At 47.3% G+C, this 26,912-nt stretch overlaps 1 protein-coding gene across 1 annotated transcript in view; it reads right to left on the bottom strand.

Moving 5' to 3' along the window:
* Positions 1 to 7,586: 7,586 nt before the first annotated feature.
* Positions 7,587 to 26,912, bottom strand: part of HEG1 (heart development protein with EGF like domains 1) — a 90,241-nt gene continuing 70,915 nt past the window's right edge. The window contains exons 16-18 of the mRNA XM_036242505.1: positions 18,826 to 18,913; positions 14,497 to 14,671; positions 7,587 to 12,628 (exon numbers count right to left, since the gene is read on the bottom strand). Coding sequence (XP_036098398.1) covers positions 12,479 to 12,628; positions 14,497 to 14,671; positions 18,826 to 18,913 — 413 coding nt within the window. The 3' untranslated portion in view covers positions 7,587 to 12,478. The remainder of the gene's footprint in view (positions 12,629 to 14,496; positions 14,672 to 18,825; positions 18,914 to 26,912) is intronic.

Genomic DNA, 26,912 nt, shown 5'->3' with positions numbered 1-26,912 from the left:
TGGCCTTGCCCTCTCCCACATACTGCTGTAGCTCACCTGTTCCTATGACACACCTTTTGATGACAACATGTGTCCTGGAAATCATGATAAACTGGATGCCTACAGTTTGGATTCTTATCCCAGTCCTTCCATGAACCAGAATGTAACCTTGGAAAAGTTTCTCCTCTCTGATCTTCAGTTTTCTCTATCCGGAGAATCAGAGTAGGGTTGAGTGACGCCATCATTTCCTGGGGTTTTTCATAGTTTTAACTTTCTATGAGTCAACTGATTCCTCACCATGTTTTATTACCCAGATCTTATCACATCCCTTTATTGACAAGAGTTACGAGAAGTTATTACTGCTGATAGGTTCAGAGAAGTATGGTATATGACATGGCACCCTGAAATCCCAACTGGTTCGCACATAGCACGTACACACGGACATTTACGAATAATTAATTGCCCAGCTGGCGAGACTCAGTGGTTGAGCGTTCACCCATGCACCAGGTGGTAACTGGTTCGATTCCCAGTCAGGGCACATGCCCAAGCTGTGGGCCTGATCCCCAGTGGGGGGCATGCAGGAGGTGGCCAATTGATGTTCCCTCTCTCCCTCTCCCTTCCTCTCTCTCTAAAATCAATAAAGAAAAGAAAAAATAAAAAGAATAATTAACTGAACAAAGAGACCAACTTAATCTTCAGCCAATGTACAAACTAAAGACGGTAGGAAATGGGGCCTTATTGAATGAGATGACAGCCAATTCTACAAATGTTTATTAGACATCTACCATGCAACTGTTAGCAAAAGGGAGTGGAGGTGAATACAAAACAAATAGATAAATACTATAAAACTGAGGTCCCTGCCTTGAGAGGTTCACAGTATAATGGGTGGTAATGACCAAGGAGCTAATAGAAACTTAGGAACTACAGAAATGTAGGAATCAATAGCAACAAAGGTAGGGGCCCCTTTAGGCATATCTGCCTCTGTAGAGAAGTAGACTGAGAACCTTACTTTACTATGATGCCTGTCATTCAGGGGACAGAGAGCCTCAGGCCTCAGAGTTCCATGATTCCTGAAGGTTCCTCTGATTTAGCTCTTTGGATACAAGCACTATGCTTGCTGGGACGGCAGGGGAATGGGAAGGGTATGCCTCTTTCGTTTTTTGTTTTGTTTTGCATGATTTCTTTAGTTGAACTTCCAGGGAGTAAAATGACTAATTCAAGGGTTAAAAATTTTTATGGCTCCTAGAAACTGTTGCTAATTATCTTCTTAAAGATTCATATTACGTTATACCCCTAAAGTTGTCCTCTTATCCATCAGTGTAAAGTATTTTCATTTTATTTATTTATTTATTTATTTTTTATTTTTTTATCCTCACCCGAGGACATTTTTTTCGTTTTTTGTTCAGATAGAGTGGGAGGGAGAGAGAGGAAGAGAGAGAGAGAGAGAAACATCGACGTGAAAGGGACACATGGAGTGGCTGCCACCCGCACGACCAACCAGGGCCGGGGACAAACTGCAACCGAGGTACACGCCCTTAGCGGGAACTGAACCCCGGTCTCTCTGGACCACAGGCCGACGCTCTAACCGCTGAGCCAAACCGGCCAGGGCAAGTATTTTTATTTTTAAAAAGTAGGCTTTTCCCCCTACCATCTGAGGTAAAAAAGGGTACCTCGGTGTTCAATTTCTCATTTATTTGACCACTAATGAGACCGAACATTCTCCATGTATTTGTTAGGTTATTTTTCGTTCCTGCTCCTGATTTCTGTCTATTGTTTTAAGGGGAGAGCTATTCATAATGTTCTAGTTAAAGTGCCTGCGACGTTTAGTTAATTTATGGATTAAAGATATTAACCTTGCCCTGTCCGGTTTGGCTCAGTGGTTACAGAGTCAGCCTGTGGTCCAGAGAGACCCGGGTTCAGTTCCCGCTAAGGGCACGTACCTCGGTTGCAGTCTGTCCCTGGCCCTGGTTAGGTCGTGCGGGTGGCGGCCACTCGATGTGTCCCTTTCATGTCGATGTTTCTCTCTCTCTCTCTCTTCCTCTCTCTCCCTCCCACTCTATCTGAACAAGAAATAGAAAAATGTACTCAGGTGAGGATTAAAAAAAAAAAAGATATTAACCTTTGTCGGCCCTTCATTTTCAGCTACATAAGCGTAAACCCCAAGTCACAGTGGTTCAATAATTCATTTCGTTTGTATTCCAAAATGTCTTATGTTTAACAAACACACAGCACTACTACATATAAGTACTGGTTAAGTGTTTTGTAGACACTGACTCATTTAATTCTCATGACAACGTCGAGAGGCAGATTCTATATCATTACACCTGAGAAATTAAAGAGAGAGATTAAAAATAACTTGCCCAGGGTCACAGAGCTAGTAAGGAAGGATGTGAACCCAGGAAGTGGCCAGGGCCTCTGTCCCGGACCCACCATGCCTGCAGGGCAGAGGTGGGCAGGAATCTCTTTCTCCCCACATATTTTCAAGTGTCCCTGGGAATGTACTTGTGGCTTATACAGAGCAGAAGGACCTGTGTCCCCTGTCACTGGTGTCTGTCTGCACCAGGAGCCCCTGCCTTCATACAGATGCTCTTCCCAGCCTCGCCTCCTCCTCTCTGCTATTTAGCTTTGCTCAAATCTGTCCCCTTAAACCCTCAGCTAAATCCAGTACTGCCACCCCCTTCAAGCTCCTTGCCCTCCCAAGAGGATTCTCATCCAGGAAGTAGGAAAGAACTTACTAGTTATTGGAGTTGAGATAAGCAGGAGGCTTCTTCAAATCAAATGAACTCCCTGTTCCTGGGACAGCTACTCAGATGAAAGAAAATTTAAGTACTTAAAAAAAAAAAATTCTCACCCGAGGATATTTTTTTATTTTTTTAGAATATTTATTTATTTAAATCTTTATTGTTGAATGTAGAATGTATTACAGATGTCCCTCATTTTTCCTCCATTGACCCCCTCCTCCCCACTCCCGCCCCCCTCCCGCCTTTTCCCACACTATTGTCTGTGTCCATTGGTTATGCATATAAGTTCTTTGGTTTATTTCCCCACCCCCCCAACCCCTTTCCCTTTGAGGTTTGTCAGTCTAGCAATGAATTTGTACTTCTTAATCTCTTCACCGTTTTCACCCATTCCCCCAACCCCCCTCCCAACTGGCAACCAACAAAATGTTCTCTGTATCTATGAGAATGTTTCTGATCTATCTGTTCATTTTGTTTGTAGATTCCATTGTTGATAGATATGTATTCACTGCCATTTTGTTTGTTCATATATTTTATCTTTTTCTTCAAAAAGACCCTTCATCATTTCATATAATAACAGTTTTGTGGTGATGAACTCCTTTAACTTTTTCTTGTCTGGGAAAGTCTTTATATGTCCATCGATTCTAAATGATAGCTTTGCAGGATAGAGTAATTTTGGTTGTAGGTTCTTGCTTTTCATCACTCTGAATGTTTCTTGCCACTCCCTTCTTGCCTGCAAAGTTTCTTTTGAGAAATCAGCTGACAGCCTTATGGGAACTCCCTTGTAGGTAACTAGCTGCCTTTCTCTTGATGCTTTTAAGATTCTCTCTTTTCTTGAACCTTTTGCATTTTGATGATGATGTGTCTTGGTGTGGGCCTCTTGGGGTTCATCTTATTTGGGACTTTCTGTGCTTCCTGCACTTGTATGTCTGTTTCCTTCACCAAGTTAGGGAAGCTTTCTGCCATTATTGTTTCAAACAGGTTTTCGATTTCTTGTTCTCTCTCTTCTCCTTCGGGCACCCCCAAGATGCGAATGTTGGCACGCTTGAAGTTGTCCCAGAGGCTCCTTACACTATCCTCATTTTTTTGGATTCTTTTTTCTTTTTGCTGTTCTGATTGGGCGTTTTTTGCTTCCTTATATTCCAAATCGATGGTTTGCTTCTTGGATTTACGTACTCTACTATTGAATCTGTGTAAATTATTCTTTATTTCAGTTAATGCCTCCTTCAAGTCTAACTGTGCATCCATCATTTCTGACTGGTCCTTTTTTATGCTCTTGAGGCCCTCACTAAGTTCACTGAGGTTCTCACTGAGGTTCTCACTAAGTTCACTGAGCATCCTTATAAGCAGTATTTTGAACTCAGCATCTGTTAGGTTGCTTATCTCCATTTCGCTTAGTTCTTTTCTTGGGGTTTTGTTCTGTTCTTTCATTTGCGACCTGTTTCTTTGTCTCCTCATTTTGGCTGCCTCCCTGTGTTTGTTTCTGTGTATTACTTAAGGAGAGGTATGGGGCTCGCTGAGACCAGATGCTGCTCGTTTGAAAGAATTTAGGAAAACCTGAAGCAGGATCCAAGACAGGCCAATCCTATGGTTAAGCAACTGGCAATAGCTTGGGTGGGCCTGAAACTTGGGTGGGGGAGGGCGGGGCCTCAGGGAGTCAGTAGGGCGGGGCTACCAGTGTGAGCCAGGCTGCTGGAGTCCCAGATATGGAGACTGGCTGCCGCCCCCGGGAAGGGCTCACCAAAGGAACAAAGGCCTCTGACAGCATGTTTGGCCCCGAGAAAGCCCCCTCTCCAGGCCTCGCTCCAATGCCAAACAGCTCAGTTCTTCCCTGTATGTCTCTGGCGCCCCTCGAGCTGTCTCCCCTCCAAGCTTAGAGGGAGCAAGTCCGGTAAGTCCGTGCGCGGGCCCTTTAAGGAGCTGCCTGGGGCTCCAGCTGCCTCAGCCTCCCTGAGCCTCAGTTCCCGCTGGTTTTTCCAACCAGAAGTTATGGAGACTTCTCTTCCTGGCACTGGAACCCTGAGCAGGGCACCTGGTGTGGGACGGGGACCCCTCAGTCCTCAGGGAGGACCTTCCCAGCCGAGGTGTCCCCGATTTTTATCCGACACACTTGGGTGCAGGACCAGCCTGTCGCGCCGCCGCCGCCCCTCCTACCAGTCTGGATGTGGCTGCTGCTTTAATTCCGTAGTTGTAGGACTTCCATTCAGCTTGATTTCAGGTGTTCTGAGTGATGGTTGTTCTGTAGCTTAGTTGTAACTTTGATGTGGTTGTGGGAGGAGCGATACCACGTTTACCTACCTGCCATCTTGACCGGAAGTCTTTTTCCATTTCTGTTAAGATAGAGTGGGAGGGAGAGAGGGAGAGAGGGGGAGAGAGAGAAACATTGATGTGAGAGTGTGAGAGACACATATCAACTGGTTGCCTCCCGCATGACCCTGACCAGAACTGGGGATGAACTGCAACTGAGGTACGTGCCCTTGACTGGACTCGAACCCACAACTCATTGGTCCTCAGGCCGATGCTCTAACCGCTGAACCAAACTGGCCAGGTCAAAATTTAAGTACTTTTTAAGGGTGGTTGGAATAAACCATGGCTAAGATCTCTTCCCAAGCTGAGATTTTGGGATACTATATTTTTTAAAGCAAAAGTTCTTTTCTCTAATGTCCTGAAATATCTTTTGTCAACTTGTGTTAGTTCTACCCTTAGTGCGGCTGCTCTCCCAGAGAAGGGTGGTGCTGGGACATAGCACTTCATTTGGAGAGGTTGTCCTGTCTTCCCCCTCCTAGAGCGGTCCTCTCCAAAGCTCCCGAATACCCTGCCTCCTCACAAGCTAAGCGTCACTTGTTTTCTTTTTTATTGATTTCAGAGAGGAAGGGAGAGGGAGAGAGAGAGAAACAGCGATGAGAGAGAACATCGACTGGCCGCTTCCTGCATGCCTCCCACTGGGGATTTGGCCCACAACCTGGGCATGTGCCCTGACTGGGAATCGAACTGGCAACCTCTTGGTGCATGGGTCAACGCTCAACCACTGAGCCACACCACCGAGCTAAGGGGCACTTTTAAAAATATTTATTTATTTGTATTAAACTCTTGTTTTCTTTTTTCCCCAATTTTTATTAATTTTTGTTACAGATGTTTCTCCTTTTTCCCCCCTAGACACCCTTCTCCCCCTCCCTCCTCCCCCCACAGCATTGTTGTCTATGTCCATTGGTTATGCACACATGCACCTAAGTTCTTTGGTTTATCTCATCCACCCCCTAAGGGTCACTTTTGACATATCTTTTTTCTTATCATGCCCAGGTCAGTACCTACTGCTGATAATTCTGCCTTCTATCACCACATGCCATTGATTTCCAAGAAGCTGAAACAAGTTTAGGGTCCTCAGGACCAGTTACTAGTGAATCAGCCTTGAAATACACATTAATCCTACAACTATCTGTCTCTCTCGTTGTGACAAGAGGGCCCTATTGAAGAGAACCCATGTGTTATGTTTCCTTGTAGTTTACAGAGTGTTTTCATGTGAACCCTGCCCTTGAACCCTCACAACAACTTTGGGAGGCAGTAATTAGTATCTCTACTTCCCTGCTGATAACAGAGCTCAGAGAGCTGAGCAGACGCTGGGCCTGACATCACAGCCTGGGAACAGCCATGAAATTGTTAGGAGTGTGTTGTGCCAGCTGTCAGAGGCCAGGCCTTCTGATTGTCAAGGTTTAATGATGTCAATGAAAAGCAACATAAATATCTCTATTCCTGGCATCTGTGATGTCTGTGATGTCTGGCTGAGCTGCGCAGGACAATAAAGGGGTCAGTACAGGCTTTCCGCTAGGATTTCAGTTGGCTCGGTTAGAGCATCGGCTCTCGGACTGAAGGATCTCAGGTTTGATTCTGGTCAAGGGCCTTGATTGCAGGTTTGCTCCCCAGACCTGGTCAGGGTCATGCGGGAGACAACCAAGCCATGTGTCTCTCACGTCAATGCTTCTTTCTCTCTCTCCCTCCCTCCCATTTCATCTAAAAATCAATGGGAAAATATCTCTGGTGAGGATTAGCCAACAAATAAAAATTAAAAAAAGATCTCAGTTGGGGATTAACATGGGCTGGAAAGCTGTGTGCAGGGCCGGGTCAGAAGAGGAGAGCGCTGCTGGTCATCTCCAGTCAAGGGTGTCTGAGAAGCCATAATCCTGAGCTAACTTGCCACAGGTCCCCGTTATGTCCCCAGCTGCCCCAATGGCCTCTCCGAGTGCCAAGGTTCCTGTCATAGAGCTGACAGAGTCAGAGGGGTTCGTCCACCCCTGCCACCCGAGAAGCAAATGATTAGCATGTATCTAGGCAGCCAGCCATACTCATCGGCCACTGTAGGGTAGGGCCATGGCCCACCGTCTTCAAGGCCCAGTCTCCTCACACAGAGTACGGAGACGTAAAGAAATGGCGAGGGGCAGACTCTCAGTGTCTGAACGGGTTAGTTATGCTCTTGAGCCATAGAAAGAAAAGTAAACAAGGGCAGGTGTTATACCTGAATCAGGCTTTTTTATCCTTTAGGCCAATCTGTCTGCCCAGCATCCACCATCAGAAGTATGTCTCCTAAGGGTGGTGGGCACCGAAGATCCAAGTCCCTACACTTGCCATGTGAGAGTTCACCGTGGGGGACGCAGGGGTGGGAGGAGGTGGGCAAAGGCGGGGGAAAAGGGGACGCCTACAATAATGCCAACATTAAACATTTTTAATAAACAAAGTTCACTGTGTAAGGGCTCACCGTGAAGAGCACCATAGTTTATGTGATGCCCTCAGGAAGACAATTTGCTCTACTGCCTGGTTTGCTTGTTCTTACAAGAAAAACACACAATGAAAATGGTATTTATTTTATTGCATCATTTTACTGACTAGAACGCCAGACTTATAGTGGGTATAAGTATAAAAATAACCGAATTCTTACAAATAATACTTTGCTGCTACAGTACTGAATAATTAGTGGAGGTTGCAATTATAATACAACTTTAAATATCATTCTCATAATGGATTTAACAAATCAGTCGGGGGCTAAGGTGTAAAGATTTGCAAAGAGGAATCCAGGATGTGAAAACTCAAAAAGCTCATATTCCAGCTACATGCTTCAGTTAACCATAAACCCAGCAACAATGACATCGAGAGAACGCACAGCCCATGTTGAAAGACCTTTTTTTGTAAAGAAACAGGCCAAGGTAATAGAGGAAGTGAGTCAGGTAGTTTCCCAGGGGGGCCGGTTCCATTCCATCCCTGTGTGGTCCCATCCTTCCTACCCAATAACTCTGCATCTGAAGTGCATTATGTGTGTCTGAAAAATGATAAAAACCAGATCTAATGTGTCCTCTTAAAAAATGCCAAGGGGACAGAGCCAGTCTGAGACCTGCCTCTTTTCAGACCCAAACTGTCCCCTTTGGCTTCAAAGGTTTTTCTGTGAGTTTACACCAAACAGGATGATTATAACACTACTAAAAAGGTATTTTAGCACAACAAATGAACTGACATTGAATATTTTAATGTTCTCAGTATTTTAACCAGTTTTCTTCTCTGGGGATTAGAGAAAAAAGAATGCAACCTATACTCAAAAGCCAACTCTACAAAACCAGGCATCTTTTCTCAAACACATAGACAAGGACCCCAGAGTAAAATAAAATGTCCCTTCTAGTCCCCACAAATGTCTTCACGTGGTACAAAATATCTCTGCTAGTAAGAGTAGTTTTACATAAGATGCAAAATACTGAAATTCTTCCTCTTTCTGAAGAATTGCTTTAGTTCTGAAATCAGTGTAAGGATCTCAGAACGATGGGCCAAACCCAAGCTGTGTTAGACTAGGACTAAACCTGGAGCAACGGCTGTACAACTCGAGCCTCTCCAGGCGCAGCTCCCAGAGCTACAGGGCACTCAGGCCCTTCCCAGTGGGCAAGATGGCTTCACAGAGGCCCCAAAAGCCACATGCTAGACCCTCCCCTGTGGGCTCCAGGACCTTTCACATCGGAATGAATATCATCCTTCAAACACCTTTTCTGGGCAGCCAACCAGCCTTGAAAAGATGCTGCCCTCTTTGGCCAGTTCAGTCACCTCTTCAGGAACTTAGCCATCACATCTTAGTTTCGACTCCAGCCCTATCAGCCACTTGATGATGTGATCCACTCAGCAACTGGGGCTCTAAGTGGCTCGCTACTTCTGCAAATAAACTTTCATCAAAGGAGGATTTGTCAGCATGTAAGACCTTCAATTGAATATGTTCCCACCTCAGATAATAGTCACAAAAATATACTTCCAGGAGCCATGGCCTGACCACAGGAACAAGGCAGAGCAGCCCTCAGATGGACGTCTAAGTCTGGCTGTGTGTCAAAAACCCGAGTCATCCATCACCTTACACCTCCGACACCCTAAGCCACGTACCATCATGCTTCTTGCTGAGCACGAGCCAGCCATAGCCACTGTTTTCTTAATGATGACCACCAGTGTCCAAGAAATACATGTAATAACAAACCCAAAAGGACTTTTTCAAAAGGGGATTCAACTTTTTTTTTTTGCACTTCATGTCATTAGTTTAGTTACTGCTTAGTAACATTAAGGTTCTCAAAAAAAAAAACTAAAAAAAAAAAAACCCGACACACTTTAAGCCCACTCTCTCATGTCCTTTGACAGTTAAGGTGCACTGGCTGGTGAGGCTGGGACCCACAGGGAGGAGGGCAAGCCAGGCGAAGGGGCGTGGCCTCCGCTCTCCAAGGCAATCACCCTCTCAGAAGTTTCCCCATCCAGGACAGGGGCACTCCTACGCACCTCACACAGGTGTCGTGAAGCCAAGCACCGTGCGCAGAGCCTGGCCACGGTGGGGACACCAAGAGGCTCTGTGACTATTTAGACTTTCTATTTCATCTCTAGAGCCCTGGGCTGGCTCCTGGGGCAAAGAGGAAATAAGATCTTTTATTCAAGAGCTTAAACAAAGCCCACAGATGCTAGGAGGCCAGCAGGTGAGCACCGCCCTCTGAGTCACCTTGCTCAGGTATGGGACAGGTGCGTTCCATTCGGCCCACTCTTCCCTACAGAAGGTGAGGAGTCTTGAGGGCAGTTAAGATCACTTTTCCCTCCCTCCCACCTTCCCCCAGCTGTGGGCCGCACCCAGGGACACAACACCGTGTCACGCCCATGAATTCCAGGTGCGGAGCTGACACTGAGCACCTGTGCCAGAGCTGAGAGCTTGTTTGCCAGGGGGACATCCAGTCCTGGCCCTTCAGTTGAGGCGGCTGCTGCCCTACGAGGTATTGCCCCTTGGCAGACAGGACACGTCTGGGGGTACCAGCCCCAAGCAGGAGTGAAGCCAGCCTCTCCCTTCTTCACCCAGGGCGGGCAGTTGGCACCGGCTAATAGTCATGCTGTCTGTGCACCTTCTTAGCCCCTCAGGTCTGCAGACGCACCTTCCCCACCCCCACCTGCCCCCTTAGCAATTGCAGATTCTGTGTGAACTCAACCCTGCAGGGGGGCCTGCTTTTTTCACAGTGAAAGAAAAACAACATTCTTAATCCACTTCATATGCACAAAACCCATTCACAGGGAAAGTATTCTTGGAGCTCACAGGACATTCCTTTTGGATTCTTCTCAAGAATGCTTTGGAGACAGAGGCTTCATTTTGTGGAGCTCACAGCTTCTGGCCCAGATACAGAGGACTTGTCAGCTGTGGTGGCAGCTAAAGGGGGCAGCTGTGCATGCCTGACGACGGCCCCCACGTGGCTCTGGGTCCTGGGGTCTGTGCAGACCAGGAAGCCAGGCCACCTCTCGGCTCGGGTGGGCTGAGTGCGGGGCTCAGAGCGCTCCAGCTGGATGCGAGGCCATGTGGCCGAGGGCTCTTGGGTTCTATGGACCCAAGATTCCTAAAAGGTGACGCTCTGAAATTGTAAGCTGGCACCCACGGACCAGACCAGGATTCTTCTCTGAGGAGACGAGTGCAGTCTGACTACTGCGAGGCCTCGCCTGTCTGGTGCTCCTGCTGCCGTGGGGGATGGTGATCGTGGAGACCACGGGACACACGAGTTCACACTGAAAACTGTCAGGACGAGGACTCCCTAAGAATAAGGATTAGATACATCCCCAAAAGGTTAGAGAGCCTGGAAGAAACAGCCATACCTAGGACAGAACTGTCCCCAAAGTCTACCCCATCTCCAAAACACAGGTTCCGCTGAGCTCCGAGCTTCAGAGTGGGAACAGTTCTTCTACCTCTGTGTTCTCTCCATCCACGAGGATGCTTCAAAGGCAGGTGACGAGAATAATCAGCTCCGTAAGGAGCAGTGACAGACACTGCGCACAGGATATGCCCCTGCGCCGGCCCCACGGCACCGGCACAATCAACAAACACGCAGAATTTCCTTCCTGAAGGCAAACTCGCACTTCCCTACCTGTCCAGAGTCTTTAGTTCTCCAATGCTGACTTGAATTAGAACCATGTTTCTGGAGGGAGCTATGTAGTAGTACAAGGAGGTACGAGTCACTGGATGAGTGAAAATAAGTTACTTCTTCAGTGAATAAATAGCTGAGCAGTTGGTGGACCGTTTACACGAAGTTTGTGGACGAGATGACGAGATCGGGGATACAATCAAAGGTACAGCGTGCAGCTTCAGGTGAGCAGACCTATGCGTGGCTCCGTCCCAGCACCCCATCCTTCCTCAGGACCTGCCCAGCTTCCCAAAGAGCTGGTGTTTCCGGCAGTGGACCTGTCTGTGCAGCCCCTTCCTCTAACCACACTCAGCGCAGGGACTCCGCGAGCTGCTCTTTCCTTAGTGGTGAAACCAGCGCAGACCCAGCCTGCGCTCAGCTCAGCATCCCCACCCCCACGGAGCAGCCTGGCCTCAGAGATGGCGGTCAGAGACCCGGGCCCCACGCCCTGTCCTCAGGGGTGAAAGCGCCCCACCGCCTGCACCTCTGAGTCTTCCTCAGGGGCCTTGGCTCAGCCCCAGGGCCCCCTGCTTCTTGCCTCACCACAGGGCAGCTGGATGTCTCTAACTACAATCAAGTGGAAATCATTTTGCCCTGATCCAGACTTATTTGAAAAGCTGAGATTTCACCGCAAAGGGAAGAAGTCATCTTAAATCCAGGTGTCACCTTGACTAATAGAACCAAACTGGAGTTGTATGCCATGCCTCACAAATGTCCATTTCTCATTTTGGGGGTTGGCTTGGAGACCGTAGCACAAAAAGACCTAGAAACATATTAAAATATTGGATGATAACCTACAGCCTCTCCAGACCTTAGTGGTATGTTCATTGCCGTCACCTGCTGTCCAGCACACGGTGCTGGGCAGGAAAACAAATAAACAGCCGGCATTTTGCTATAAATTAATCACCAGATCGAGGCCTATGGAAGTGTCTGGGGAAATGAGGCCTTCTTTCTGGAACAGTCTTAAAAAAAATCCAAGAGGAGACGCCCCTACCCAACTTAGTAAAGTGCAAACTAAGGAAGAGCTGCCCTCGCCGCCGTCATCCCGGAGCCCGTGGCCACGCTGCCGTCCCCGGGACCTCCCGGCACAGGCCCACGGTCACATTCACAGTAACAAGGGAGCAGCCTGCAGTGTCCCGTCCGCAGCTTCCGTCTGTCCCCTTCCACTGTGGCCATGCCCCTCACACCTGTCCCACTTTCTTCCTGCCACTCCAGTGTGGCTCCCCAAGTCCTGGGAGCAGCCCGCCAGCGGGGCGCCCCCGGCAGTCCTCTGAGCAGTCGCGGTCCCAGGCCACTGGCTCAGAGCAATGGGCTCCTCTCTCTTCTCACTTAAAAGTAGTCTCTTCTCCTGCTCTCATCGCTGATGAACGATGGGTTATACTGCCCCGGGAAAATGCAAGAATGCCGAGATCCCGGCAATCCGGTGTAGGCCGGGTACAGTCCGTTCCGTTCAAGTTCGGGATTCCTTACACTTGTGGGCTGGTGGCCAAAGAGAAAAGGGGAAAAAAGTCAATTTATTATTCATGGCTTAAATTTAATCGTTTTTTAAAAAAGAATGTCTCAACTGAATAACACTTTGATGGAGGCAGCTAAACACAGCAGAGCAAGGTCTGACCTAGAAGTCAGGACCCTCCCCAGGGCTGTCCTTCCTGGAAAAAACTTGAATCAAGGACAGTCCAGAGAGTTTAGATCAAGAGACCTGAGTTAATTATTATCAAGGACTCATTGGTCCATGGGCCAGTGCTCCATCACTGAGCCAAACCGGCCAGGGCAAGCACACAGCTTTAAATCCTCTCTGGCATATAGCTGAACTCGACTGTGTGAAGGGTCATATGACCCCGTCAGAGGGAGCTAGGGCCCCAAAGCAGGAGGCCCACAGTGATTCTTGGGAATCTCTGACCAGGTCCTGGCCTAGCGGGTTGTGACTACCTATGTGATGTGCAGAAGCAGCTCAGGCCCCCATTCGGGACCACCAGGGAAAACGCTTGCCTGGCAGAAATAAAACTACATGCTGTATATAACAAATGCAAGTCCTAGGAAAGCCCATGCACACCTGGTGCCACTGTGAGTGACAGTGCTCTCACAGGTGACAGCTTCACGCCACAGCTTAGACTCTGCTTGCACAGAGCACTCAGCCTATTTCAGAAACGAAGATGGGGTTCCTTTAAGTTCTTGACTGTACCTATTTAAGGCAACTCTCTAGCTGATGCCATGGAAACACAGCTGGGTCCCAGACTCTGCAGGCCTGGTTGGGGCCATGCTGTCATACCCCGCTGGGGCTGAGACCCTAGCAAAGGCTGAGTGTGCGGCCACTCCTGGGTAAGACACCTGCTTAGTTATGGCTGCAGCTTTTGTGCAAAAGGACTTCTCTGACGAACAGAGAACAAAACAAACCCCTTACGCAGAAATATCCACAGAACCATTCGAACTGGGGCTAAGTTTGTGTCTATGTTCATCTTTCCCTTGTGTCTTCCTGTTCTTCCTCCAGGTTTGAATTTTTCAGTCCATGGAAACAACAGCTTTCTTAGCATGAACAAACTCGCCCTTCCCATCCGAAGTCTGACCCCCCCCACCCCCATAGCAACCAGAGGGGTTGTGGTTTCTGTCACAGGATTGTCTAGAGCTATTAAGTCCCTGCAGGGCAAAGTTTCATGCTTACTGCTGATGTTTACTGCCTGCGTGGCATGAGAAGTCACCTGACAGCTATTTATTTTTCAGCCCTCAGTGTTTGCTTTATGGCTGACAGTGTAATGTGAAATGAACTGAGCAGTGCATGGGAACATGACATGGATTACTCACTGTGGGACACAAGGATCAAGGGCTGAAGGGAGCCTCCCATCTTTCCAACTGACGTTGTCCAGGGCTGGGCAGAACAAATTATTAACCTACTACATATATAATCTTCCAAATCTCTGAGAAGTGCTGGTGGAGGATGATGAATTGTTCTCTTTATACCTTCCTCCAAACCCTCAGTTTCGATTACCCAACTGCATAGGTAAAGTGTGGCAGACAAGAGATACAAATAAAAGGGCCAAAGGCTAAGTATCACCAAATGCTTTATCTTTCGGTATCCAATCCTGTCACTTAAAGGCAAGGTCAACAAGAGGGTTACTGCTACAATCCCATAAAAGTAATGTGTTCTGTGGGAAGAGCCTCCAAATCTCAACGTCAAACCAATAGGTAACATGCAAATAGATCATAAATGAATTGATATTAGATTATGTCACTAAGAGGCTTAGCCATGGTTCCCTTGAACCATAGATGCAGTGCTTTTACTACACAAAACAGAACCCCTTTAATTCTCCAGGAAACGAGCCTGAGGCCACCCCAGAGCCGGGAATACACACCGAGTAATATACGTCGGACATCTGGAGGAGGTTTTTGGTACTTCCGTTCTCATGCATCTCAATGGCTTCTCTGCCCCATTCTTGTGATCGAGGGTTCTTGGGGTACTCAGCATATGGGGACATTTGGAAATCTCCACTTTTGAAGATGAGTTTGCTTATGTCATTTTTGTTCTTTCTGGGGGGTAAAAAAATATTTGAAAATTTAAATGAATGAGTTTTGTAAAAAATAAAAAAGGTATTTGTGAAGTGTCCTCTAGTATTTTTTAAGATCAATTAGACCTAAAGCTACCACGATATTTCCTTGTAGCTGCCCACTGAGGAATGTTATTATTGTTATTATCTTTAGTATTTGCCCAAACAAGTAAAAATGCAATTAGGTGCAAGAAAGGATGCAAAAAGTCTTCCAACCTAAGAGGCCCGGTTACCATGGCACACCTCTCAGAGAGCTGCCATGGGGCTGACAGACTTTCCTGGGACATCTTAGGGGCAGCTGGGGAACCAACAGTCAGAGAGGAAAGGCCTTTAGTCCATGGGTTCCCAGCCAGCACGAGCGTCAGAATGTGCGTGGGAGCCTCTAGGTCTCACACAGACTTACTAGGACAGGAGCTGGGGATGGAGCACCTGGCTTGGCGGAGAGACCTGCCTTGGTCCCGGGCCACATCTTGCTAGTAGCAGAGCTGGGACTGAACAAGGGCCTTCCATCTCACTGGAAATTGCTGGACTCTGTTATTCACCTTTCTAATCGCCATTTTTACTCTTATTTGCCCCGGGTTAGATAATCTGCAGTTTCTTCCTTCACCCTCATTGTCCTATCAGTCAACTTTCTGGAGAAAGCACGCAATAATTCAAGGTCATAAAACCGAACGCCCAGCCCTGGCCGGTTTGGCTCAGTAGTTAGAGCATCGGCCCACGGACCGGAGAGTCCCAGGTTCAGTACCTTGGTTGCAGTTTGTCCCCGGCCCTGGTCGTGTGGGTGGCAACCCCTCGGTGTGTCTCTCTCTCATTGATGTTTCTCTCTCTCTTCCTCCCTCACTCCCTCCTGCTCTATCTGAAGATGAATGCAAAAATGTCCTCGGGTAAGGATAAAAAAAAAAGAACGCCCAGTATGTGGCTGAGGTGTTGTCCCTTGGGGGTGGGACATCTGGTCTAGAACAATGACTTACTTATTCTCACCTGGTCCCCCTGTCCCGCGACCAGCAGTCATAGGCTCCTTCCCCAAATGGCTACACTACCTGGAACAGGGCACTTAGCACTCAGGTTTTCTCTCTCCAGCTTCAGTCTCAGCCCCAGAATTGTATTTCACTCATACTTTATCTTTGATCATTTGGTGGCAACTTGTCAATGACAGGCCAAGGCTGTAGCATAAGGCCTGCATTCCCGAATGAGCAGTTTGGGCAACTTGCTCTCTGCAGCCTTACTGGAGACAGAGGGCATCTTAAAAAGTCCTCATGTCAGTGGCTGCAAAGAGAACTTGCTATTTTGGTAAGTTTCCTCTACCTGTTATGTCAGGATAATTTCTGCCATTTATTATCGTTCTAAACCAGCGGTTCTCAACCTGTGGGTTGTGACCCCTTTGGGGGTCGAATGACCCTTTCACAAGGGTCGCCTAAGACCATTGGAAAACACATAGTTGTGGACATAAGTTTTCATTTCTCTTGGAATACACCTAAAGTACCAGGTCAAATGGCAATTCTATGTTTAACTTTCTGAGGAACTGCTAGATACTTTCAAAGTGCCTGCATCATTTTACATTTCCACAGCAGTGTGTTAGTGTTCTAATTTTTCCATGTCCTCATACCAACACTTGTAATTTCCTGGCTTTAAAATTTTTATTGATTTATTTATTATTTTGTAATACAATTTTTAAAAATTGATTTTGAGAGAAGAAGGGAGAGGGAGAGAGCCATAGAAACATCAGTGGGAGAGAATATCAACTGGCCTCCTGCATGCCCCCCACTGGGGCTTTGGCCCATAACCTGGGGATGTGCCCTGACTGGGAATCGAATTGGCGACCTCTTGGTGCATGGGTCAATGCTCAACCACTGAGTTACACTGGCTGAGCTATTTATTTATTTATTTTATAGAGAGAGAGGGAGTGGGGGTGGGGAGGGGCACCAATTTGTTGTTCCACTTACTTGTACATTCATTGGTTGACTCTTACGTGTGTCCTGACTGGGGACCTGAAACCTTGGCGATGCTCTAACCAACTGAGCTACCCTGCCAGGGCTTTTTAAAAAAAATTAACCATCCTAGTGGGCATAAGGTAGTATCTCATGGTAGGTCTTTTTCTGTTTTTGTTTTTGTTCTTGTTTTTTTTTATCCTCACCCAAGGACATTTTCTCCATTTTTTGTTCAGGTAGAGTGGGAGGGAGAGAGGAAGAGAGAGAAAGAGAGAAACATCGACGTGAAAGGGACACATTGAGTGGCTGCCACCCGCACGACCAACCAGGGCTGGGGACAAACTGCAACCGAGGTACATGCCCTTAGCGGGAACCGAACCCGGGTCTCTCTGGACCGCAGGCCGACGCTCTAACCGCTGAGCCAAACCGGCCAGGGCTGTTTTTGTTCTTGTTAATCCTCATCCAAGGATATTTTCCATTAATTTTTAGAGAAAGTGGAAGGGAGGAAGGGGGATAGAGAAACATCTGCTGAGAGAGAAATACATTTATTGGTTGCCTCCCTCATGACCCCAACTAGGGCTGGGGATCGAACCTGTAACCCAGGTACATGCCCTTGACTGGTAATCAAACCCAGAACCCTTTGGTCCACAGGCCAAACCGGCCAGGGCATCCCATGGTGGTTTTGATCGCATTTCCCTGATGGCCATGATGCTGAGCATCTTTCATGTGCCTGCTGGACACCTTCTTTGGAGAAATGTCTTCTCAAGTTCTTTGCCTATTTTGTTAAAAATATGTTTTTATAGATTTTTTAGAGAGAGAGGAAGGGAGAGAGAGACAGAAACATTGATGTGAGAGAGAAACATCTCCTGTATGCCCCCTACTGGGGATCAAGCCTGCAACCCTGGGCATGTGCCCTCTCCATGGATGATGCTCAATCCACTGAGCCACACCGGCCATGCCTTTGCCCATTTTTAAACTGGGTTGTCTCTTCATTATTGAGTTGTAAGAATTCTTGATATATTCTAGAAACAGGTCCTTTATTAGACATATGATTTATTTGCAAATACTTTCTCCCATTCTGTGGGTTGTCTTTTTACTTTCTTGCTACTAATCTTTGAAACTGAAGGGGTTCAGAACAAGTCTCCCCAGAATGGGCCACTTTGGTACTCAGAAGATTTTGAGCTGAAGACAATCAAAGATCCAAAAGACTCAGGAAGAGCTTTTTTTTTTAAAGGTTTTTCACTTTACACTCACATCAGCAATGAGTGTATTTTCTTAAAACAGGAAAGGGGAGAGAGAAACATCGATGTGAGAGAGAAACATGGATCAGCTGCCTCCTACACACCTCCTACTGGGGATCGAGCCCACAACCTGGGCATGTGCCCTGACCGGGAATCAAACTGGGAGCTCTCAGTTCAGGAAGAGCTTTTATGCCTCCCTTTAACTGCCTAAAAGAATTTAGATAAAGGGCTTGTTCCAGAAGGAGAGTGATCACGGATCGCCCACCGATCACCAATCACCGGAGCTAACTACAAGGAGCATGGGCTAGGAGAGGGGAGCTCAGCAGGGTCTCTTTGTTCGGAGTCCGCTGGGTGTTGCACGCCCCTGCATGGTACCACGCCCCTGCATGGTACCACGCCCCTGCATGGTACGGCAGGCACACATTGGTTTAGGAAACATTTGCTCTTCCCATCAGCCTGTAAATAGCCTTCCTCCCCTTTGAAGTCCCAGACCCCTGCCCCTTTCTCTTAGCTCAGGATGGTGCAAAAACCTCAATTGCCTGTCTGTGGGTCTTGTATTCTTATGTGTCACCACCCACACCCCTACATACGTAATTAAATGTTTTTCTCCCATTAATCTGTCATATGTTAATTTGATTATTAGACCAGTCAAAGAACCTAGAAGGTTAGAAGAAAAATTTTTCTTCCCTACATAGCAGAGAAATTTTTAATTTTTATGTAGTCCAGTCATCTATCTTTTTTTGTAGCTTATGCTTCTGTGTATTCCTTTTTAGTAAAGAAAATAAAATTCTATTTGCTGTCCTTTTCTTTCCTCCAATGGCATGATCTATCATGAATTTTCCTTTCTCCTTTTGTTAATGGTTCAGTCATACATCATGATTTAATGTAAACCGCTCCAAACAGTCCTTAAGAGTGAAAACTGGCCCTTGCATAGCGCATGCGAAGAACAGAACTAGAATGTCACTCACCGGCAGCAGGTGACAATCAGTGCAATGCCTAGTATTAGCAGAAGCCCGCCTCCTGCTGCTGCAATCACCACGGTGATGAGCTGATAGGCTGAACGGGTTAAAAAAAGAAGTAAATTGGTAAGAGGTAATGAATGAATAAATGAATACACAGGAATGGTTCTCCCCCTCCCCCCACAGCTGCCGTGCCCCAGCTGGGGACCTCACCTTTCACTCCCCAGCAAGGGCTCCTCAGGGCCAGTAGCTCTACATTTTCTGGGTCAGAGGGCAGCAGAATTTGCCACCCCAAAATATGCCTCTTTGGCATATTTATTGTTTTGAGAAACTGCAGACACAGGGGGAGCTCTGAAAACCAGCATTCTTGACCGTGTGGCAAGGGAGACTAGAAAGGCTCCCGCAGAAGGGAGAGACCTACCTACTTGGCAGGGAAGCCCCGGCTTACCAAAGATGCCCTCTTCTCGCTGCCCTCCCATGCACTGCCCTCCCCTGCAGCCCAGGCCCCTGGCCCTGCCCTCTACTCAGGAGGGTTTGTTAGCCTCAGTCGACAGACTTCCTTCTGAGTCTCACCTTGTGGGACTCCATGGGAAATAGGTAATTACATGTTTTTCCCCCTGTTAATGTGCAGTGATATCCGGGGGTGTCAGACAAGAACATGAAGAGTACAGGGAAATGTTTCCTCCCCTCCACTGTTCTGAGTAAAGTTTCTCTTGCTCAGCCACTCGAGTGGAGGCCCCCAAATTGTGTCTGCTGACCAGCCTGAGGACGTTTTCCCCAATCCACGGTAAAGAGAGAAAAATGGAGCGTGAACTTTTCTAAAACTAAATCTATTGGGTTTAATCATGGTTCTGTCTTCTAAGACGCTGTTCTTCCTGTTTTTTTTCCCCTCACTTACTAGGTATGGGTTTTATTATGTGTAAATAAAAACGAATGGAGAAAACATAGAATCTTTTCTTGGCTAATTCTCATCCTTTGGTGTTGTTTCTAAGATTTTTGAATTTATAGTGATAGTAAATATAAACATTCTTAATTTGGTTTTAGAATCAAAGAGACAACCCTAGGTTAGACTCCCCAGTTTTATAACAAATATTACTTGTCAGTTAAGAACAAAGTCTGGAAATTGCTGCATAAACCATGCTAGGCACTGAGTAGTCTCCTCACTACATACAAATTGACTTTACCACAAACGAGCAGGACCATTACATCTATAATAAATAATATTAAAATTTTAATTGATAAGTTTTATACCTGTGTATTTATGGGAAAACCCTATTTGTAATAAAGCCTATTAAATAGATTGATTTTTTTTATTGTGGAAATATATTAAAACTGTGTTCTCAGGTTCTAGGGTCCAGGATGAAAAGAGCCAAAAGCCAGATTTTCTACAGTAAAGTAAGATGGGGCTCTGCTCTCCAGGCCTTCGGGTAAAGTAAAAAACAAAACAAAACGCAGAGCTACCCGAGCAGACTGAGAAATCAGAGCAAATGCGAGCTGTGCACCACTGACCTGCCTTTGTGAATAACTAGCACAGAAACTTGATTATCTTGAAAACCATGAGTATCAAGAGATACAAGAAATAAAGGCAAACCTTGGAATGAGGTAATTCTCTCCCTCACCTTCTGACACATGCATCTACACTTCACTTTCCACAAGAGTGAAGACAAAAGACAAATCCCGACGTTCCCTTTCCCTCATCTCCACCGCCACCACCCTGAGCTCGTCACCGGACCAGACGGGGCAGCTGCCTCCCAGCGCATCTTCCGCCGCAGTCTCGCCCACCCCTTCAGAACGCAGATCTGACGGTGCCATTCCCCAGCGTTAAAAAGCCAACAGTGACACAAACCAACCACTCAACCTACAGTGGCCCCTTTGTTCCTCAAGACTAAAGTCCGGCTCCTACTCCTCCCTCCACACCAAACTCGAGGTCTCTCGCTGCAGCAAAACAAGCAGGCTCTGGGTTAGACCTTGCAGTGGCTGACGTGGCGGCAGGTTCCCCTTGGGGACAAGCCATGTGTCTCAGGAGAGACAGGTGGTGTGACCAGTGCCTCTCAAACCATCGGTGCTCTAAGACCTGTTTTGTTTCACTAGTGTGTCTGTCTATTATTTCTAAATGAGGAAAAGTCAGTCTCATTCGCTTCTTTCATCTCTCGCCATAGGCACCAACGTCCATAAATTTCCCTTTTTCCTTTTTTAAAGGAGTCTACTGTGGAGTGATTTTGTAAAATACAATTAAGCTATTTTTTAAAAAAGGAGACCGTGCTTGCATGTCACATTAACATAAATGTTTCTACGTGTTTACTTGATTTTTGTATTATCTCGTTGCAGCCCAGTTACAGCTCACAGACATTTGGAGGAGCACAGGTGTACCTCAGCTTTTGAAAGTTTCCTGTGCATCTGAATCACCCAGAGGGCTGAGCAAACAGTGCCTGGTCCCCTCCCAAGATCTGATTCAGCTTCAGGGGCAGTGAGGCTGCCGGCCACGGACCAGACTGCGGGGAGCACTGGCCTAGGTTACAGGAGAGGAAGGAATGCTGCACGGAGCCGCAAGACCTCTGCACTGGAGCAGAGACGAAGAGCCTGGGGGGATTCACCAAGACGCTCAGGAACTTAGTGCTGCCTCAAGTAATTATGGCCACACTTTACTTCCTTTTTTGGTTAATCCTCACCCAGGATGTTTTTCCACTGATTTTTAAAAGAGTAGAAAAGAGGGAGGGAGAGAGGTGGAGAGAGGAGGTGAGGGAGAGGGTGGGAGAGAGAGAAAGAGAAACATTGATGCGAGAGAAACATATTGGTCCTCCTCCCGTAGGACCCCAACCCGAGACCCTTTGGTCCATGGGCCAACACTCTTAACCACTGAGTCTAACTATCCACGGCCACTTTATTCTTTGTGCTTTTCTATACTTCCCAAATTTTATTCATATGTGTGTACACACACACACACACACACACTCTCACAACCTCTTCTAAATGTAGAAATTGTTTGTGTACATATACATATGTAATTTATATACATATGTAATTTATACACACATGTAACTTCTTAATTTTTTTTTTTTTTATCCTCACCTGAGGACATTTTTCCATTTTTTATTCAGACAGAGTGGGAGGGAGAGAGGAAGAGAGAGAGAGGGAAACATCAATGTGAAAGGGACACATCGAGTGGCTGCCACCCGCACAACCCCAACCAGGGCCGGGGACAAACTGCAACCGAGGTATGTGCCCTTAGCGGGAACTGAACCCGGGTCTCTCTGGACCGCAGGCCAATGCTCTAACCGCTGAGCAAAACCGGCCAGGGTCACACATGTAACTTTTTAAAGAGTATGTGTGTGCTGTTCTCTGGCAGCCATATCACTGGAAAACGCACTAAGTTTATGGACAATATAACCCACAGCTCTTTTTTCTCATACCTGCTGCGAAGTCAGTTCATGAACAAGTGAGCCTTTGAACCCAAGAACTGATTTTATTTTATTTTTTGTTAATTCTCACCCAAGGATGTTTTTTTTTTTTTTCCATCGTCTTTTAGAAAGGATGGAAGAGAGGGAAGTGGGGGCGGAGAGAAACATTGGTGTGAGACACATCAACTGGTTGCCTCCCACACGGCACACCCTGGCTGGGGCCAGGGATCGAACCTGCAACCCAGGGACGTGCCCCTGACTGGGAATCGAACCTGAGACTCTTTGGTGCATGGGGTGACATTCCAACCACTGAGTGAAACCAGCCAGGGCTCAAGTACTGACTTTAGATTTTTGAGGCCACATAATGATGTACAAGTGCATGGAATTCAAATCAACTCCAGCTACAGCGCCTCTCCGTTCTGCAGGTGCTCTGAAAGTTGATTTATTAAGGTGAGAGAGAAGACACTGGGTGTCAGCTTAGGTTTGTCTCTCTTGTCCTTTCCACTGTGAGGACATCTCCGAATGTGAATTTGTAATTCTTGTCTACTTTCTTTTGGACATCTGTTGACACTTCAGTCTTTCTCCAGCAATGGCTCTTATCTTTCTTTATTCTTGTGGTTTGATTCTAGGTTGATGCCATCATCACTGTTGGCGTTTTTCGTTAAGCCAACCATTCTGAGCCTTAGCCTTTTCTACAGACTATTTTGTCCTTGCTTATATGCTTATCTGGATGGACTCTACTGACTGTCTGCTTAGCCAACCCTCTCTTGGGGCCTGTTCACCCCCCAGTGCAGGTTATAACGGGGTGGTCAGGCTTGCACATGTGATATCATTCCCTGGCCACAGCAGACTGGTCTGGGAGTAAACACGAGATCCAAACTGGATGATTGGTTCCTTCCCAGGAGTCTCCAATTGGAAGGAGAGAGAACCTCCTCCTTCACAATGGCTGGACCGGTGACACGCACTTGAAGCTGTATGGCAGGCCTATTTCCATCATGTCATCTGGGAAGGAAAACTCCTGTGCCCAGCAAAGAGCAGCGATGCTGTGGGTCTCCACGGTCCACCAAGGCTGGAATTCCATGATGTACCCCAGGATCCTTCCAATAAACTGTCTTTGTTGCTTAAGCTAGCGAGGCTTATTTACTCCAGAAGAACCTTAGTCAACTGTGATGTTGTGATTTGTAATAAGACATATATAGTCTTCATCCCAGTTCCAGGCAGAGCTCCTAAACCCTTAGAATGTTTTAAGTGATAAGAGCCCATAAAGGTGTCTTTTGTTATGCCCATGAGGTGACTTTTATTTAGAAAGCACCTAAGGATGGGGACTAGTTGCCAGGGGAACCACCCTTGTGATCAGAGAGCTAGAACTTTCAGTCCCACCTCCTGACCTCCTGAGGGAGAGGGCCTGGAGGCTGAATTGATTACCAGTGACCAGTGATTTAATCAATCATGCCTATGTCATGGAACCTCCAGCAAAACCCACAAGGACAGGTTTTGGAGAGCAGGGAAGCTCTGGCCCTTCCCACACCTTGCCCTGTGCATCTCTTCCATCTGGCTGTTTCTGAGCTATATCCTCTTACGGTAGTAAAACGCCTCTCCCAGGTCTGGGAGCCGCTCTAGCAGATACATTAAACCCAAGGAGGGGGTGTGGGACCTCCCATCTAAAGCCAGTAGGTCAGGCCCTGGCTTGGTGGCTCAGTTGTTTGGAGCATCGTCCTGTACAACAAAAGGTTGCAGGTTCGACCCTAGCCGGTTTGGCTCAGCGGTTAGAGCATCGCATCGGCCTGCGGTCCCGAGAGACCCGGGTTCAGTTCCCACTAAGGGCACGTACCTTGGTTGCAGTTTGTCCCTGGCCCTCGTTGGGTTGTGCGGGTGGCAGCCACTCCATGTGTCCCTTTCACGTCGATGTTTCTCTCTCTCTCTCTTCCTCTTTCTCCCTCCTACTCTATCTGAATTTAAAAAATGGAAAAATGTCCTTGGGTGAGGATTTAAAAAAAAAAAAAGGTTGCAGGTTCGATAACCGGTCAGGGCACATACGGGAGGCAACTGATCCATGTTTCTCCCTCTCTCTAAAAATCAATAAAAACATATCCTCGCGTGAGGATTTAAAAATGAATAAATAAAGTAGATCAGAAGCACAAATGGACTTGTGCCTGGCTTCTGAAGAGGGGGAGGTCTGTGGACTGAGCCCTAACCTGTGGGATCTGGAGTTACCTCCTGGCAGTGTGGGAAGACGTCAAAACTGGTATCAGGGTCTCACCAACCAATGTGCCTTCCTTTAGAACTCTTGAACGCATCACAGAACTTTCTAGGTGGCCGCATTCGTTTTCTTTTGAAATGTATTCACTTCTCCACATTTTCCCCTTTGCTGAGCCCATTAGTAATGTATGGTTAGAATTCTGCCTTTTAAATCTTGCATCATCTTGCATCATCTTGCATCATCTTGACATGGCATTCTTTGCCTTTTCCTCTGTACTTTTTTTTGATCCTCACATGAGGATATTTTCCCATTGATTTTCAGATAGAGTGGGAGGAAGGGAGAGGGAGGGAGGGGGAGAGAGAGAGAGAGAGAGAGAGAGAGAGAAACATCAATGTAAGAGAAACACACTGATTGGTTGCCTCCGGCACAGCTCTGGTGGGCTGGAGATTGAACCGCATCCAAGGTATGTGCCCTTGACCGGAATTGAACCCGGGACTCTTTGGTCCACAGGCCGATGCTCTAACTGCTTCTCTCTCATATCTAGGCTGTGTGTGGCCATACCCACGAGCAGACACAGCAGCATCCCCTGCTTCCTCCTCGTTCGGATGTGAAGTGAGACCAGTCCGAACAGACCTTAGCGGCTAGCAGAATGCAGACTGCGAGCTGACTTCTGGACAATTCCTCCTCCCTCGGAGCCGGTCAGCGCCGTCCTGTCAACACACGGCACCTCCACTGCTGTGACTCTTTCGGAGCCCAATTAAACAATAGAGGGAACACCGTTAAAAGGCACTTGACCCACCTGCCACTGACTGGCTTGGGGTGGGAGGACCACGCAGAAGCTCGTGAAGCTGAGGTTCTGGTTTCACTGGAAGAGGAGGAAGCGGCCGTACACGTGGGCACAGGCTGCACTCACTCCCCGCGGGCGCGCTGGGGGCTGGTGCCGAAGGAGTCTGCTGAAGACACCAGACCTTCGCGTGGCAAGGGTGAGCCGCCGGGGCGGGCTGTGAAGGTGACAGAGGGATGGACAAAACACCTGCAGCCAGACACAGGTACTCTGGGGAAATTATGTGAGTTTACAGTCGCAAAGACAATCGCCACAGAACAGGAAAACGGCTTAGAGAATACGACTGTGCAAACCTGAAAGGGTAACAAGAGGGGACGGTTAAGCCTATTATGGAAGTCCACAGAGCAGAGTCCCGCAGCGTACGGGAAGTGACTTCATACAATCATGCAAATGGAAATATTGCACAGTACATTCTGTGAGACCCAATTTCGGTTAGAAAGATACACACATACATATCGCTGGAAAGATGTTGAATACCAGTGCTCCTCAAACTTGAAAATGCATACAAATTTGCATATTAACCAGAGCGAGGGGTCCAGTTGGAATTCAGTCTGATCCAGCAGGTCTGGAGAGGTCTGAAAGGACATTTCCGACAAGCTCCTGGGAGCTGCTGTCTCCATGGACCACATTAAGTAGCAAGGACACAGACCAGGGTATTAACAGTGATGCTTACGGGATGATGAGACTGTTGATTTTTGCTTCCTTCTTCCCTTAATTCGTATTTATTTTCTAATTGGGTTAAAAATTAAAATCAATGGGCATGTGTTGTTTTATGTTATGAAAGAAAAACTATTTTAAGAAGAGAGAAAAGGTGAGACAAACCAAGATGTCATGGGAGATATAATAAAACTGCAAGGAGGAGCCAATATGAAATTCAGGCAAAGGAGGGAACAAGCACACCTAAGAAAAGGGTGGAGGGACGAGGGGAAGGAAGAGAGGGGCTCCTCTGATAACAGCGGGTAAGAGAATTCTGGGGCCAGTGGACACGTGGTATAGAACTGTTGGAATCTGGGGTATGAACAGAGACTTTCTTACATGGGAATAAAATAAAAAGGAGAGCAGTGGTAAGACAGGTGCAGACCTGAGCTGCCCAGGTGCAGGGCGCTCTGCCAGGTGCACACGGGAGTCCAACTGGGCCCATATTGCCTCAGGGACTAACGGACCCGAAAGAAGGGCCTGAACGACCCCCTCCGGTTTGAAGGACATTCTCTAAGAGGGACAAGGGTGCAATTTGGACAACTAGAAAGCTAATGGGAACTTTTAGAAAGACAGTTCATAGGCTATGCTAAAATTCAGAATATAGTAGCCTTGCATGATCCCCAGGAATGTAGGAGTGAGGGAGTCTCAAGACCACGGCTGGGCCAGACAAGGCTGAGCTCCCGTCTCACTGAGCTTGGATAGAATGAGGCCCCGAGAATGCACAGAGAACAGCATTTGTTGTCTACAGAAGCCCAGCCTGACCACGGCCCCAGACGGCACTCACTCCCTTTGAGCGACAACAGCAGTGAGAGTGGTGAGTGCTGACCCTGCCATTTGGCACAAAACAGGAAGTGACAGGCCACAGACCTCACAAGGCGCCATTGCCACAGATGGGGATGAAGCCCAGGTGTTCCGTTTCATCCAGCGCCAGTCTGAGATCTCAGGGAAAGGGGCA

The sequence above is a fragment of the Molossus molossus genome, unplaced genomic scaffold (assembly GCF_014108415.1).
Source record: "Molossus molossus isolate mMolMol1 unplaced genomic scaffold, mMolMol1.p scaffold_m16_p_5, whole genome shotgun sequence".
In the NCBI taxonomy this organism is placed as follows: Eukaryota; Metazoa; Chordata; class Mammalia; order Chiroptera; family Molossidae; genus Molossus; species Molossus molossus.
The sequence above is the reverse complement of the archived record's forward strand: the minus strand, read 5'-3'. Positions and strand labels throughout refer to the sequence as shown.